At 40.4% G+C, this 17,199-nt stretch overlaps 2 protein-coding genes across 2 annotated transcripts; both read left to right on the forward strand.

Moving 5' to 3' along the window:
- The first annotated feature begins 70 nt into the window (after nt 1-70).
- Nucleotides 71-7,558, forward strand: bnip3la (BCL2 interacting protein 3 like a). Its single transcript, XM_054773847.1, has 6 exons — nt 71-192; nt 2,478-2,739; nt 2,816-2,897; nt 4,034-4,140; nt 4,240-4,389; nt 5,903-7,558. The coding sequence occupies exons 1-6, from the start codon at nt 141-143 to the stop codon at nt 5,949-5,951; spliced, it is 702 nt and encodes a 233-aa protein (XP_054629822.1). The 5' UTR covers nt 71-140; the 3' UTR covers nt 5,952-7,558.
- A 1,133-nt stretch (nt 7,559-8,691) lies between these two features.
- On the forward strand, nt 8,692-16,313 carry dpysl2a (dihydropyrimidinase like 2a). Its single transcript, XM_054774482.1, has 14 exons — nt 8,692-8,999; nt 11,538-11,626; nt 11,765-11,949; nt 12,149-12,313; nt 12,572-12,633; nt 12,765-12,845; nt 12,922-12,990; nt 13,073-13,193; nt 13,268-13,424; nt 13,574-13,715; nt 13,810-13,980; nt 14,654-14,833; nt 14,903-15,086; nt 15,168-16,313. Exons 1-14 carry the CDS (start codon nt 8,958-8,960, stop codon nt 15,257-15,259), a joined length of 1,740 nt encoding a protein of 579 aa, XP_054630457.1. The 5' UTR covers nt 8,692-8,957; the 3' UTR covers nt 15,260-16,313.
- Nucleotides 16,314-17,199: the final 886 nt, after the last annotated feature.

Here is a 17,199-nt window from a genome sequence, read left to right on the forward strand (position 1 = left end):
CATCACAATAGGCGTATTTGACATGAAAGATAAACTACAGTGACCTATTTCAACACCATCTTTGGCGTCTTGGCTACAGACTCTGCGCATGCGCACCTCTCGGTCATGTTGATGAATGCTGAAACAGGGTACTAGTCAACATGTCCACCTCTGCTGCTCAACAAAACAATAACGAAGAGCCCGGACTGCACGGTAAGTAACAGCGTATTTGTTCATGCGCTTTAGTTAACCTCACTGTATTTTACATTTTCTTTGCGGATGAACTGGATTTTGACCACAAGAATGCCCTAACAGTGTTTTGTTAAAAGTTATATGGGGTGAAAGCGTTTCCTCATCCTCTTGGAGGGTTGGAGGATGATGTAGAATGACGTTGCTACGAGATAACCAGTAGGTTTCGCTGACTGTTTGACTGATGGAGATTGTAGCCAATCACGAAGCCAAGTCTGTGCTGGGCGGGCTCTGAGGAAAATGAAAACAACTCGAGACAAAAAGGCGAACGAACGTTGCTCTGCTTTTTTGTGAAAGATATTCTTGCATTTGCGAATACTGTACTGTGAGGTTTTACATGTTGGCACGGCAGGGTATTTCAAAAGTAAACACACTATAACAGGTGGGAGTAGGACATTAACGGCGGCCGTTATTGCATTACCACTGCGAAATAAAAACACCTTTTAACTGGCCCGGAGTCTGTCGCGAAGTATTACTGTGAAATCATGTGATGGGACCACAGTTGGTTAACCAACATGCCCGGACAGGCTGTCTGTTATGCAACAGCGACCTGCATTGTTGCCTGTAGGGCTGTGAAAAATTACATTTGTCATGCTTGGACACGTCGCGGAAACGTCACGCATCGTGATGATGTTCTATTTTTAGTCTGACTAAAGGGACGTTTGGTGAAATTAATGTTGATTGTGTGTTCGACCAAGATGACTGTAATGGATTACATCATACGCAGAAAAATGGTCTCACTGTTAGTGGGGCAGTGGCACAAACATGAACGCTATTAGTGATGCAGTGCAGATGTTATGACTACAACGTCACACGTACTTAACCCTTCAGAGTCCAGGGTGGGATTTACGTACGTATGGGTTTTTACCTTCACAGTTACATTAAAAACAGTTGATGTCGCCTCGTTTGGTTTCATTTTGTTGTCCTTACTAGTGTGACTGTACCGTTATTTTTTTTCATTTTGATATCTTGTATTAACACTTTGGGCCTGAAATCACACTAACTCTTAGTCCATTAATCAGAAGCATATAGGGTCGGGCCTTTCGACCCAGACGGACCTAATCAATATGAACCAAACGCATCAGAAAAGAGGCACAAATGTTGATCACTGTTTTCCAAAGTCAAAGCTGATGTTTGTGAAAATGTTGTTTTGCCTAAACACAAATATAATAGGTCTGCTTTCATGAATGTCTGAGGAAATTAAAAAATGTTCACATGTGAGAGGTTGAAATCAGATTGAAAATCAGATTTTACATTAAAAAAAAACATTAATTGAATACCAAAATAGTTGCGGATTAATTGGATCATTGATTCATCAATTATTTGTTACAGCTCAACAATTGAGAAATACCAGGACAACACAATGACAAAGTCACGGCACATATTGTTGGTTTTACTTGAACGATTTACACCATTCAAAGCAGGGATGGGCAAACTTTTTGGCTTGCGGGCCGCATTGAGTTCACAAAGTTGGCCGGGGGGACCAGACTATATATTTGATACACGCACAGTAGTTTAAACTTATAATTCTAACAGTCCACCTGGAATTATTTGTCTTATTTTATCTGTAAAAGTGTCATACAATCTGCTATATGTGCTTGAGTCCCTTTTTTCAGGAACGCTTTAAACATCAGACCACATCAAATAATGACATTGAATTTTCCAGTTCTTTTTAACTGAATAAGCCACCCAGAATGCATGTACATAAATAAAGGATGTGTTATATACAATATGAACTATAAACAATAAAGCTTTGACTAGTAAAGAGTATATGAACGTCCCTCTTTTTTTACTTTACAGACAGAGGGTAGGTTCAATTTGTGTTTCATACATTTGTTGACTTTGTTTGTTTGGCACCATGGCTGAGGTACTTGTATGGACCACCGCATGTGAAAAGCTACTTAGACCATCAAAAGGTTGTCTCAGATTGACTGACTCTGACTACTTGCAAGTCATGTTGCCAGCTTGTATGTTAAAAATGTAAATTAAATACAACAGACGGGCCCGATTCAAATGCTTTGTGGGTCGGATGTAGCCCCCGGGCCGTAGTTTGCCCACCCCTGATTGAAAGACTCTTATGCAGTGTGAAGTCTGCACTTTTGACGTGAGTTGAAATGGAGTGTCTGTGTGGCTGCATTATCAGGCCGTGCCACCCCTCATGCTGCACCTTAATCAACCGCGGATACAAGCAAATGGACTCCCGTCAAATGTACCCAAATCCTCTTCTGTTAACCTCTTGTGTCTCACAGGATCTTGGGTAGAGTTGGAGTTGAATGGAAATACTGGCGCTCAGGGCGTGCACACGAGCTTGCAGATGACACCTACTGTGGACCAAATAAATGCAAATACTGGCATAAGTCAGACCTTGGAAGTGGTGCCTGAGATTGATGAAACCCTGATTGGAGGACTAGAACATGTTCCGTCATCCTCCTCCATTCACAATGGAGACATGGAGAAGATCCTCCTTGATGCACAGCACGAATCCAGCCCGAGTAACTCCTCTTGTGACAGGTGATGGTAAAGTCATGTCCTATAGTGTGTCAATTGGTGAACAAGCATTTATATTAACCTCACTGTGTTGACTCAGTCCACACAGGCCAAGAAGCCCTGACCAAGATGAGGGTCAGATCACCTTTGATGTGGACATGTCTAGTCCAAGAGGTAGTCAGGTATGATACAACCAATCTTCTACTCCCTGTCTTAGCAGTTACTGATAGTTTGTGTACTTCCTGTGTTTAACATGCACCAGGTTACTGTTTTCTAATTGTCAAGAGGGACAACAAACAGGCAAAAGTTAATAAAGTTTGTAGATAGCTTATTCAGTCGTAAAAGAATATTGTATCATCTAGGGTTGGGGGATAATTTTTATATACCGGTATAAATCCTTCCAATGATAAGAACATGACGTATACAGGTAGAAATGATATTTTCAAACATAGTTGATGACGTGTTTTCCCTGCGACTGCGCGCCGCGGTGCACTGTATTGACGCATTGGCGCTTCCCGTCTAGCACCGGCATGGTCCAGCGATGGTGGAGAAAGCAGAGCAAATAACAAAACAACCAAAAGAGAGAAAATGAGCATGGCTGAAGGTGACGAAGCAGCATAGACTATAGACGAAGAAATTGTTTGTAAACGGGAGGTACCTTTGTGCTTTGGACACTCTCTACACAGTGCCATAGTAAGCTTACGTTTAAATATATGGTTTATGGTTTGTAGCTTTTTATGCAAGACTCCACTGAATTTAATTATGCCGTCGTATCGTGATACATCCCAAAAATAGCGTGATACAGGCTAAGGTCCATATCGCCCAACCCCTAGTATCATCATGAATAAGTACTGGTCATAGCTGTCATACAAGCGTAACTGTAAAAACTATAAAATAGTTAACAGTTTACAATAAAAGAAGTTAACTGATGTGATCAGTAAACTGTAAAACAATAAACTATATATTAACGGGTAACCTTGATGAAGAGTCAACAAAAAGAGAGAGCACTGCTTGTGCTTGGGAGGTGTCTCTTAAGATCACAAATGCTAAACACAATCATCTTTTATTATTACTGTCAACGTAGCCTTATTGTGCTAAGCCGTATTGACACATATTTTTCTTTTCACTTGGCAATAAGTTCCTGATTCTATGGTCGTTGTCACATGATTCCTCTTGCCATTGCCGGTTCCCTTCTGTAGTGGCATCTCAGAAACACAAAAAGCCAAAGAAAAAAAGCAAAGCAAAATCATGTAATGGCATACTTGACCGTACTGTTCTCATTTCAACTGTTAAGTCTATTTTTTCTTCACGTTTGCAGTCAGAAGAAGAAGGCACAGACAAAGACAGAGAGGATGACATCCTCATGAACAAAGAAGTAGATTGGGTTGCTGATTGGTCCAGCAGGCCTGAAAATATTCCGCCAAAGTGAGTAGGGTCTCACTTCTAACATGATTTCTATCTTGATGGGGACAACGACTTTATTGTCTGTCCCTGTACAGTGCTGATTGTGTGTTTTCTCTCCAGGGAGTTCCACTTCAGGCACCCTCGGCGTACAGTTTCACTTAGTATGAGAAAGAGTGGCGTCATGAAGAAAGGCGGCGTCTTCTCTGCTGAATTCCTCAAAGTTTTCATCCCGTCTCTTCTCATTTCACACATCCTTGCTCTTGGAATCGGGTAAGAGGTTTTATGTTTAAGCTTTAGTGATTCACTGTATGTACAGGAGGAGGGATGTTCAAACTTTTTCCTTTTTTTTTTTTTTACACTGAGGCCTGCATACCCAGAAGCATCTATAGTTGCTCACAGCACATTAACGATTCATCATTCACAGATATTTGAGCAAAAATCTCCAAAAATAGGCATTTTTTTCCCACAAAAAACACATCTCATTCACCATAAGTTGGTAATCATTTATAAATATGTGATAATACAGGTAAAATGTACAGCATACATGTACCACTGTTAGAAAGCCCCCAATTTTTACATGTTTACTGATAATGTTTTTCCGTCAAGTGTTGCAATATCACATGTCCTTGAATGCACCATAGTGTGCTGTGACTCCGATTCCATTTGTCCACTGATCATCTTAAATTATCATTCATCAGTTGTGAGTATGAATAAATGTAATACTTTAAATGTGTTTAATAAGTGCTTTGTTTGTGTTGCGAGTAAACAATGGCAATAGAAGAGAGAAGGGGAGGGTTAAGAGCTGAATTGAATCTAATAATTTCAACAGTCACTTTTATTACAAATGTGATTGTTTGATTGTTGAACATAGTAAACCCATTCCATGTTGATCAATGTAGTTAATATACTCTGACATAAGCTGTGATACACAAATTGTTCCCGGGCCAGACCCTGGATGCCACCGATATCCTTTATAATTGACAAAAGATATGTTTTATTATTGTCTGTGTATTGTCTGTCCAATGCCACTTTTTCATGTCCGATACACATACCAAGCCAATACCGATACCAGCCTTCTTTTCTCTTTTCTTGTTATAGTAAAAGATTTGTATGCATGTACTCTGTTTATTGTAGACATGAAAAATACACTGTGCAACAAATATTCTGCTGCCTTGAATGAACTTGCCACAGCAAGACTCAAGTTATGCAGTACTTCTGTTGCTACTTTTTATTGAAATGTTAAACGCACGTAGCTTGTAATGGCATTTTTGAAAGGTCACTAGACCCAGCAGCACCTTTCAAGGATTCCAAATAAAATTGAATAAAGTGAAACTTTGTGCAAAAGCTGAAATCTGAGTCTTAAAACAAATGAAATAGGAACTTTAATTCCAGTGTGCTCCGAGATAGTGACAAAGTGACAAAAATGAGTTGCAAAGTTAACCATAACTTTAATAATTGTTACTTAACTTACAAATAATAGCATTATTAAGTGATAGTTTGTGCTTTTTGGATCGTATCAGGGAGTTATATTTTTTCCCTGGATGTCCGATCCAGTACATTTGGCCATTGTCGAACCAATCCATTACCATCCCTTGTTCATCAATGTTTTTCATAGTGTCAAAAGATGCCAAGTATGAGTTACCTTTTCCCTGCACACTGAAATGTAATAAGAAAATAAAATGCTGTCTAGTACAGCTTGCATGTTACATGTTAGATTTATTCTCTATGTAAGATTATTAGTTTATAATCCTTTTTTTACGTCCTGTTTGTTTTGCCTTTCAAGGGTGTACATCGGTAAAAGAATTGCCACAGCCTCCGCCAGTTCCTTCTGAGTCGAAAATGAAGCGGTGCCTGGATGTCGTCCTGTCTTTCAAGCACCCTGCTATCCCGTGTCCCTCTGCAGTCATTGTGCACCCACATTTCCCCCGCCCCCCAAACAGCGTTAGATTCTGTCACATTGTAAGTGTATTCACACACATGTTGTAATGTGGTTGCACTCCTTCACATCTTGACCCGGGGCATCCCAGTTGACTTGTATCTAGTCGATACTAATTCCTGTTCAAGATGGGAAATACCATGTTCAAACACAAATGTGACAAGAGTTTGACATCAGTCTCTGATATTTCGCACTTTTGTTTTTTTCTTTTTGTTGTTTTGTCACCAGACATCTGGCCTTCTAGCTGCCCTTTCAGTTACCACAGTCTGTGAACCAAAAATGTGCGCCATATCTTCAGTATGAACAAAAGTACAGGGAGTTATCTCTGAGGACAGAAGATTCAAGAGAGTTTTATTGTCATGTGCATGGTAAAACAGCAGTTATACCATGCAATGAAAATGAAATGAATGAATGAAAAGAAGGAGTTTGTACCGCCTTAACTTTTTCAACTTAACTTGCCAGGTGCGGTTGTCAGATAGAAACAACTGCTGAATCTCATTTTTTTTTCAAAACGTAAGCTTTTATCATTTTTACATTTTAGTGGTTTTGATTTTTAAAGCTTTATGTTTTGAAGTTTTACATCTTAAATCTTGATCTACCATGTAGCGAATGAGTTTTGCATTTTGTGGTGTTTTGAGTATGTTGTAAGAGTGGAACATGGGCCACGTGGCAATCTACCAGGCCATATGCTGTTTTTATTTCTACATTATATTTCTTTAACACTTATTGCAGCAACAATTGCAGAGTGTCAAATTCATATCTTCCACCACTGCACATTGGTGATATGTCATTCGACTGTTTTTGAATTTCCCTGACATGTTTAGATATTTAAATATGTAGATGTGGAAATACTTTAAGCTGTGCTCTGCTCCAACTTGTAGAAACCTCCTGACATTGTTTTAATAATACATTGATATTATTGCAAATGATATCTGCATATATGTAGTGTCAGTGATGTGTTTTTGCTGTCATCTACTTGCGTCATTGCTTGAGGCAGAAACCACCACTAAATAAGATGTTTCCATAAGCATCTAGATTTCGCAGTCTAATTATTTCCATTAGTGTGTTTTAATAAGATGTACATTGTACTTCTATAGAAAATATACAATAAGTAGATAAGCATTTCCTAATGTAAGTGCATGTAATTTCTGTATATTGATGCCAATTGATGAAGATGGATGACTGGGTGACTCATCTGTCAGTGTTTTAACGTTGTTGACATTATAATCACATGAAAATGGCAAAATGTTTTGGCTGCTGTGATAGATTTGGTTTTGAAACACATACTAACTCACGCATCTTCAATATCAGTATGGGCTCGTGTACAGTTAAGGCAGTGACTTGCATTTAAAGTATAAAGTGCCATGAGGAAATGTATAGTCATTAGGAGTCAAACATGTATGTCATCATTGACATAGGCTTCTGCACAGCTGGTAAGCAATGAGTAGAAAATAATGGAAACCTGGGACTGACTTTGTACTGAATAAAGCTGAAACAAATACAGTAGTTTTTGTTTTTTTTAATGTTCCAAAGGCCAACAGAAGAAATGTTACAAATAGTAAAGAAATACAGTAACAAAAGTGAGCACACCGCTCACATTTTGGGGACAATTATTATTACAGTGTATCTTCTTAAGGGACAAGAGTATAGTAATGAAACTTCTTATTCTTTTGATTAGTCAGCGTACAGCTCTTGTAGCCACATAGATTAGCCATTGTGTAAATAGCTGACAAGACAAGTCAGTACCAATATAATTGTGTCAAATGTGTCATGGTCTGGGGCTGCATGAGTGCTGCCGGTACTGGGAGGCTAATGAACCGGGAAATTCGAACATGTACTGTAGCATTGTGAAGCAGAAAATAATCCCCTGCTTTGGGAAACTGGTTTGCATGGCAGTTTTCCATGAAACAACTATCATACACATGACTTTTCCTTCAATTTTAACCCTTTAATTTTTTAGAGAATTTTTTTTTTGCCCACCAGAAAACGGGCATGTGTTCAGTCATGCATGCAATTATGCAATAAATTCCATACCATATTCCAGTCCATACCAACATATGCAAATAAAGACATTTCACAACAATATTCAGTTGTAACTTTAGTGGCTACTTTTAGGAGAGTCTACTTTTTTTGATACACTCTGTATATGACAAGTTACTGTATGTGGTGCCACATCAGCCAGCATCAGCAAACATCAGACTAAGCCAGTGGTTCTCAATTATATTCTGCCATGTCCCTACTGGAGGACAGAAATGTTTTCACGCCCCCCAATTTGAAATACTATTGAGAAACTGATAATATCTGGAGGTGTCACATTGCATGCTGTGTACGACAAATTCACAAATGTTGGCAGTTCCGCACTCCTCCCTGCCTCTTACGTTCCCCCCGACAGTTCACCAGACCCCCCATGGGGACCCGCCCCACTATTTGAGAAGTACTAGACTAAGCCCACAGTGATGCTGAACATTACAATAAAATACAAGTAAAAAGATAATACTGCTAGATGATAACAATGAAATATATGAAAATTACACATCCACGTAAAGTTAAAGAAACAAAGAGGAAAATAAAGAAAAATTGAGTCATGGAGTCATGGCTTTGCAGGGTGGGGTATTGCGCATGCGCAGTGCGCCTTAGCCCTTCTATTCTTGGTGCTTGTCTTCTGGGACCTGTTCCTGCCATAAATTAAATAATTTGACAAATACTCTCAGATAGTGACACGCATTTTAAATTAGTGCACTGGGCAGAACCACGTAAACCTTGTTTGCTATCGACAGAAATAGTGAGACAGGTGGAAATTGCCCAGGGCGTCGACTGAGCAGTGAGCATCCAGTCATCCTTTCACCAGTCTTGCTAGCTAGCGTTAGCCAAGAGACGGGGGACCGCTGGAGGGTTACAGAAAATGTCTGGTTATCAAGGAAAAAAGAACATTCCTCGAATCACTGTGAGTATTTCGTTTTATCTGACCCTTTCATTTTAGACCTCACGACTGTACTTGCGTGTGTGGGTGTTTGTTTGCCCTCCGCGGTTAGTTAGCGAGCTACTGTATCATCCAGCTTCAGCATCTCGTTTTCCCTTCTTTAGTTTTACATATGGGCAGCCAGCACTGTTTTTTTTACGCTCAGCTGTGTCTTTTTCATACAAAAGGTGAAAACTGACCTCAATCGCAGTCACCTATAACTCTCGTATAAGCATCCTCAGTTGGCTAATTGACAGAAGGGTTGAGGTGCAGCGCGTGTCAGTGCATGTATGCTTAATGTGAGGAAATACATGTGCATTTTCTTCTTCGTGGTGCAGATTTTCAATCACACTGCGTAGTATTATGGGCATGCTGCAGGGATGTCGAAAGAAATAAAATCTCCTCTGCAAAGTAGGTCATCCTCACCCATCCAAATCTCTAATCATGCAGCACTTCTGGCCAGCTAAAAGCATATCGGCAGCAAATGATGGCGATGTGTACGGTATTGTTTTGTATTGTATTGTATTGGTATGCTTTTTCCACAAACAGACGTGCATTGCGTCTATTAATCTCAACAGGTAGCACTTGATTTCCTCTTCTGGCCCACCTTTTCCGTACATGACTATTGTACTATTACAAAATGCAGTTCAGCCTTAGTTTAATATAAATCAGTTTGTATGAAGTCTGAGGTTAGAGTTAGGCTTCTGGGCAGATTTTTTCACACATTATTAAACAATGGGAATAATGTTTCGTTGTGTTTGTCTTCTAAGGCTATAACTCTGAGCAGTGTGAATAGCGTAGCTTTAACCGCCTCACACCGAGGCCTTTGTGGTGTTCATGAATGAAGTGGATACTTTTGTCCACAGAGACATAGGCTCTTTTATTGTCATTCTAGTCAAACAACAAACATGTGTTGAAAACAGACCAGCTGCAGAGAAAATGGGTCTGAAATACTTTGAATAAAAGTGACAATCTACACAGTCTATTAGGATTAACTATTTTAGATGCAGTGATTAGTATTTGACAGCAAGTCGGAATCGTGACCAGAATATACAATCTATGCACACGCCTATCAAACATTCACAGCCACAATGATCTATGTGACATTTAATGCTGTGAGAATGCTGTAAATTAATTTAGTCTTGATAAGGTCTCCCACGTGTCCTCTTCAGTGTGGAAATACAGGGAGGGACCAAGGGGTTTGGTGCTCTTTTTTTTCTTCTATTTTAATTAAATACTGTCATTTACTTATAATATACATGTCAGGTTCGACTGTCTTCTAAGTATTGGTTTTGGCCATCCATTCATTTTCCACCTGTCCTCAGGCAAGATGCGTGGGGTACACCCTGGACTGGTTGGCAGCCAATTGCAGAGCACGATAGACAGCATTCACACTCATGGGCAATTTAGAGTCTCCAGTTAACATGGTTTGGGTTATGTGGGAGGAAGTCGGAGTACCTGGAGAAAACCCACGCACAGGGAGAACATGCAAACTCCACACAGAGATGCACAAACGGAAATTCCAACCCTCGATCCCCTGATTCTTGAGGCCAACATGCTAACCGCTCGCACAGTGGTTTCGGTTTGCATTTTCAGTGTTGTAGCTACACTCTTGATCAAAATTTTAAAACCAGCTAAAAAAAATTGCAAGAATTTACATTTTGCACTGTTGAATCTTAAAGAGATTCTAGATAGATAGAAAGATACTTTATTTATCGCCAAGGTTAACAAGACGCAATAGGGGTGTTCCTATAGAACTTTTTCACTTCCGATCAGATACCGATATCAATATTAATCCGATATCAGTACAAACCATTCATATTTTTGTTGCTTATTCTGTAGTATGAAATTGAAAAATGTTTCAATAGGTATTGAAAAATGTTATTCATTTTGCTATATAATGCTATTCATTAGCTGAAACCCCCCTAAAATAGAAATAAAATGTTCCAAAAAAGGACTCAGTAATGAATAAAAATGTTGATCACCTTGAAAACTGGTTTGGCCATGCTTAATGCCATTGTTTCCAGGAGGCCAGTGGGAATGTTGCTCCAGGTGGTGAAGATGGCTTAATGGAGGGCATCCACTGTCTGGAACTGATGTCCATTTTTGTAAACTTCCCTCTTCCTCTGGAAGAAGTCCTTTGTCAGGGGGGCATTGTGAACTGCAGTGTTGTCCTGTTGAAAAAGGCAGGGCTTAGAGCCGGTGACATTTTTTTGGGTCTACCACTTGACTTTTTTGTTCCTTAACACTCAAGATGTTTGATGAAGTTTGAAAAGACTGTCTTACTGTGTTCAACCTCAGCAACAACGGTGCGCTGCGAGAGGCCTTGCTTATGCAGCTCAACAAGCCCAACACCTTCAAAGAAAGAAATCTTTTTTGCATTTGCTCTCAAGAAATCATGACGGTGTGAATACCAGAGAGAAAATGGCATTGAATCCACATTTTTGCCAAGATTTTGGCTTTTGAAAACTGTGGTCTAAACCAGTCTTAACAGGAAAAAATAAATCTGTCTCTGCCTTCCAGAGTGATCGTCTCCTCATTAAAGGGGCAAAGATAGTGAATGATGATCAGTCCTTCATGGCTGATATCTACATGGAGGATGGAGTCATCAAGTAAGTCAAAAGTGCCTGTTTTTCTTGTCTTGGGCAATATTCAGTCATATGATAAAGACAGGAATCTCCATGGTGATATCACTTAAATTTTTGACTATTTCACATTTGGATTCCTGAACTCTTCTTGCTTACCTGCAGGCAAATAGGTGACAACCTAATAGTTCCTGGTGGAGTTAAGATCATAGAGGCTCAGGGGAGAATGGTGATGCCTGGAGGCATTGATGTGCACACCCGATTCCAGATGCCTGATCGAGGCATGGTGGCAGCAGATGACTTCTACCAGGGCACCAGGGCAGCTCTGGCGGGCGGCACCACCATGATTAGTATGTTGTCCACCAGACAGAGTTGTGTGTGTGTGTGTGTCTGTGTGTGTGTGTGTGTGTGTGTGTTGTCCGCTAAAGCACACTAATCCTGTTGCAAAGATTAAAGCATTTCATGTGTGTGCATGTCATCAGGCGTTTGATCTTATTACAACACTTGCTTCTGCCCAATAAATCCAGCCTGTTTGTTGCCGTTTTCTAGTCGACCACGTGGTGCCGGAGCCTGGCGGCAGCTTGGTTGCAGCTTTCAAGCAATGGAGAGAATGGGCTGACAGTAAATCTTGCTGCGACTATTCTCTCCATGTGGACCTCACGGACTGGAACAAAGGCACTCAGGAGGAGATGGAGACATTGGCGAAGGAGCACGGTATGTATGCAGTCAGCATTCACACATTAGGTCTGTGTTTGAGATACTGGAACTGTGTTGGAAAGTGCTGTCACAAATCACCAGTTGGGAATCTGTGTCAATAAATGTCATCATTAAAAGGAACCATTTCCACAGATTCTCACGTGCCTTTTTGTAATTATTATTCTTTTGGTTTTACCCTTCCTCCTTTGCTCTGAGTTTTCCCTCTTTTGCTCTATTTTTTCCACCTTTTGGCTCTCATAAGTTTTCTATCTTCAGGTGTCAACTCTTTCCTGGTCTATTTGGCCTATAAGGATGTTTTCCAACTTTCTGACTCTCAGGTACGAATAGTTCCTGGACGATCGTAGCAGGGCATTCTCTCATCTGTGAAATGGCTATCACGGTGCATGTCTGTGCGATAAATGCGTGTATTACGCTTATGAGCTCACTGGGCGTTATTGTGGTATTTTAGATTTACGAGGTGTTGAGCGTCATCAGAGACCTTGGTGCCATTGCTCAAGTGCATGCTGAGAATGGAGACATCATTGCTGAGGTAAATTAAACCAGCCTGTCAAGTTTTGGCAGTTTTTTGTCATTTGGAACATGATGTTCTTGTGTATATTGAATAGGAGCAGAGACGTATTCTAGAGCTGGGTATCACTGGTCCTGAGGGTCACGTACTTAGCCGTCCAGAAGAGGTGAGATGGTGTGAAATTTGATCAGACAGCAGAGAATAAGAAGAAAGAAAAACATTCTTCTTTGTCTGTGTGTGTTTGGCAGGTGGAGGCAGAAGCGGTCAATCGCTCTATCACCATAGCCAATCAGACAAATTGTCCCGTCTATATCACTAAGGTGATGAGTAAGAGTGCTGCTGATGTCATCGCTCTGGCAAGGAAAAAGGGTACGTTATCCGTTATTCTATTATTATTACTATTTCTTAAGTTTTACACTGACCCGTCCTGTCCGTTCTTGTAGGTTCTGTGGTTTTCGGAGAGCCCATCTCAGCCAGCTTAGGCACAGACGGAACCCATTACTGGAGCAAGAACTGGGCCAAGGCTGCGGCCTATGTCACCTCCCCACCACTGAGTCCTGATCCCACCACCCCTGATTACCTCAGTTCTCTGTTGTCATGGTTGGTATCAAAGTAGCACTTTTTTTTGTTTGTTTGTTTGGTTTTCTTTTACATCTTTCACTGCCATACTACTTTTTTGTGCCTAAAGGTATCATGGCATGGGGATGAATTATGTGTTATGCACTCATTTTTTTGTGTTCTGTCTTAAGTGGGGACCTGCAGGTGACCGGCAGCGCTCACTGCACTTTTCTGACATCTCAGCGTGCGGTAGGCAAAGATAACTTCACCCTAATCCCAGAGGGCACCAACGGTACTGAGGAGAGGATGTCCCTGATCTGGGACAAATGTGTGGTGAGCAAGATCAGAACCACTGTTCTCTCTGCACAAGAAACCTCCTGTAAGCATGTGTTGTTTGTTCACATGACGTGCTGCCTCATCCCAACAGGTGACTGGAAAGATGGATGAGAATCAGTTTGTGGCAGTAACCAGCACAAACGCGGCAAAGATCTTCAACCTTTTTCCCCGCAAGGGCCGCATTGCTGTGGGTTCTGATGCTGACCTTGTGCTGTGGGACCCAGACATCACCAAGATCATCTCAGCCAAAAACCACAACCTGGTGGGACACTTTGCTTTGAAAGTCCACGATGTCATAAGTTACCTAGAACCTTTTTATTTATAGGTTGGTAAAAGAAAATTACATTGCATTCTTTCTCATTTTTCCATATAAAAGTTAAATATATTTTAACAATATTTTTGTGAATCTTTTTTCTCATATTATGACTTTATCCCAAAATATTTAGATTTTATTCGCTTCTTCATGCTCAGCCTTTTCCCAACCAAATTTTCCAAAGTTGCATTTTTATTCTTTGTTTTGTTTGTCATAATACTACGACATTAAAAACATCTTTTACAAACTTTTTTCTTTAATATTTCAAATTGATGCTACTTTTTCCTCATAATAGTACGACTTGATTGTTGTAAAATTGACTTTTTTTCTTGAAAGATTACCGCCCTCCCCCCCTGTAAATTATACAGTATTGTACTTACAAAACGTGAAGTTATGAAACATCACGTCTTGTCAAAGCATCTTCCTGCTGGAAAACATTGAATGAATTGACTTGTGAGACAGCGCCCTCTGTTGGATTCATAGCTGCAGCACTCTTCACCCTGCAGATAGCGCCATCAAACTACTTTATATTTAATTTCTATTTTTAGAATGTTTAGAATTATTAGTATGTGTTCATCAACACTGCATTTGACCCGTCTCTGGCTCTCTCTCCTCCTCATAGACTGTGGAGTACAACATCTTTGAGGGCACTGAGGTGCGTGGAGGTCCTCTGGTGGTGATCAGCCAAGGTAAAGTTGTGCTGGAGGAAGGCAGCCTTCACACCACGGAAGGCTGTGGGCGTTACATCAGCCGCAAAGCCTTTCCAGACCATGTCTACAAGAGGATAAAGGCCCGAAGCAGGGTGTGTCCACGTGGAGAAATCATTTAAAATGACTGGCCATCTGACTGATAGATTTAATTGTGTGTTCAGCTGACAGAGTTGCGAGGAGTCCCCCGGGGTCAGTATGATGGGCCGGTGTGTGAGGTGACCATTACTCCCAAGGTTCTGTCCTCTGTCTCTTCTGTGAAGACTTCTCCTACCAAGCAGCAGGAGCAACAACAATTTATTCAGCAGCCGGTGCGCAACCTCCACCAGTCTGGCTTCAGTCTCTCTGGTGAGTGGAAGCACACCTTCTGCACAAGAAAGCATCTTCTTGCAGTTGTAAAACAGTATTATTAAATGTTTTTATTGTTAGGGGCACAAATTGATGACAACATTCCCCGCCGTACCACTCAGCGCATTGTGGCTCCCCCGGGAGGGAAAGCCAATATCACCAGCCTTGGCTAAGCTGTGTTTGGAGGTGCATCCAAGTGCAGACCAGAAGTTCCGTCACACCTGATTTGTCTTGCACTCCACTCTTCCATTTTTACACGAGTATGGTATATTACACAAAAAGTAAGGCACTACTACATTGAAGGATTCAGTTGTTACAGCATTGGACATTTTAGTAGCAGTTAGCAATTTTTCCCTCAAGAAACATGTGCGGGAAAATGCTGGTGGCACAACGATTTAACCAAAAGTCAATTCTCTTTTATTGTTGTAACATTGCTGTTTTGGTAAAACATGTTACACTGTACAAAAGTCAATTTTTAATTACAAAAACAACACTATTTTTTAAGTTTAGTTTTGTGTTTGTGTTGCATATTATAGCTCAACAATTCACCTTGGTCTTCCTATTGTGTTATAGTTGCACTTTCTGTATTTTAAATGTTTTTTTTGTTCTCTTTCAATCACATGTCATTTCTTAATGCTTTGACTGCACTGAAAGGAAAAAATAAGCGTATTTTATGGTTAAACTTCAACTTCACATTGTATTATGTACACAGTTTGAGACATGGTTTTTCCTTATTCCTTTGCCTCCTCAAACTTGTAATAGGAATGGGGCTGCTGTATACTGTCGTAGATACAGACTCTGCAAATTGAAAAGGGAGACTAGCTGAGAGCCTCCCTGCTTCTGGTGCTATGTGAGCAATGCGATAGTGTTTATGTGACAGACAATGTTAATCTTGCCTGCATCCAAATTGCAGTTGTGTATGCTTTGTAGTGTCTTCAAACTTTGTGACACAAAATTTAGGTTGTTTTTTTTTTTTTTTGCACCTGCAATAATCCAAATGATACACACGTCAGCTTGCAAGGTTTGTGTAAGGTATGTTTATATGTTGACTTGAGATAGTCCTGCGTGTTGTGTAAGATATTGATAGCACACTGTATCTATGAAGGATCTTTCAGACCTGATGGACAATGCATTGCTATGTATAGGGTGATGTGTCCACTTCTCTTTGTGTTAGTGTTGTGAACCAAGTTCCAGAAAATCAGTTCTCCTGTATCTTACCTTTTTAATCCCACCAGTTTGAACCTGATCCCAGCAAATGGTGAGTAGGTGATAGATGATGCATCCCTCTATTGCCGTGTCAAGTGTACGCCTCTCATGCCAGGCTATAATGTGAAATGGATTATATGTATGAGGGTTTCTCGGTAGTGGTTATTGTATACCGCTGTTGTTGTCCCACCTGGTGTGATACTCGTTCATGTATATTTTATAGGATACCAGGGTTTGACCGGCACAAATCAATAATCCTGTCAGCGTTTCACACCACCTGTGTTGACCTCAGTGGAGTAAAATCATACAAATAACACCTTTGATAACACCTTACAGTAACTCCTTTCTGAATCTACTGTGCACTACCAGTTTGGACATACTTTGTCATTTATAACACGAGCAAGTGTGTCCGAGCGTTTGACTGCTTTTGTATGATGTAAAGGTATGAGAGCGTATGGCGTAATTTATCTGTCGCAATTATTCTTGCAATTGGCCCAAATTGCCAAAAAGTACGCACTTCATTTTCATCATTGCAGACGGAATTTCAATGTTGAACGTGTTTGTGTTGAATAGTTTTGTCCCGGAATGCAACAATTGATAATGTCCATTATGCGTAAGCCTAATGTCCAATTTCTCCATCAATAAAATGATTGTACGATTCGTCAAGAATTGTCAGGCATTTTCTTTTGTCTCCAAATTGTTGAAAGCATAATGAAAATTGTAATGTTTTAACTTTGATTTTAAACAGGAAAATATTAAAAGTCATCGGGACCGACTAAGCATACATGTTTTTCAGCAGGTCCCTGCGCTGCAGAACGTAGACATACACGGAACAATACCGTTAGTCCATAAACCAGCATAGGACAAACACATGCAACCCAGAAACTGAAAGAAGCGGCAACAGAAG

This window comes from Dunckerocampus dactyliophorus, chromosome 4 (genome assembly GCF_027744805.1).
Source record: "Dunckerocampus dactyliophorus isolate RoL2022-P2 chromosome 4, RoL_Ddac_1.1, whole genome shotgun sequence".
Lineage (NCBI taxonomy): Eukaryota > Metazoa > Chordata > Actinopteri > Syngnathiformes > Syngnathidae > Dunckerocampus > Dunckerocampus dactyliophorus.

Coding starts and splice junctions, on each gene's coding strand:
- bnip3la (XM_054773847.1), top strand. CDS start 141: ATGTCCACCTCTGCTGCTCAACAAAACAATAACGAAGAGCCCGGACTG. Junction 193..2,477: donor CGAAGAGCCCGGACTGCACG/GTAAGTAACAGC, acceptor TGTGTCTCACAG/GATCTTGGGTAGAGTTGGAG. Junction 2,898..4,033: donor CTAGTCCAAGAGGTAGTCAG/GTATGATACAAC, acceptor TCACGTTTGCAG/TCAGAAGAAGAAGGCACAGA.
- dpysl2a (XM_054774482.1), top strand. CDS start 8,958: ATGTCTGGTTATCAAGGAAAAAAGAACATTCCTCGAATCACT. Junction 11,627..11,764: donor ATGGAGGATGGAGTCATCAA/GTAAGTCAAAAG, acceptor GCTTACCTGCAG/GCAAATAGGTGACAACCTAA. Junction 13,981..14,653: donor CAGCCAAAAACCACAACCTG/GTGGGACACTTT, acceptor TCCTCCTCATAG/ACTGTGGAGTACAACATCTT.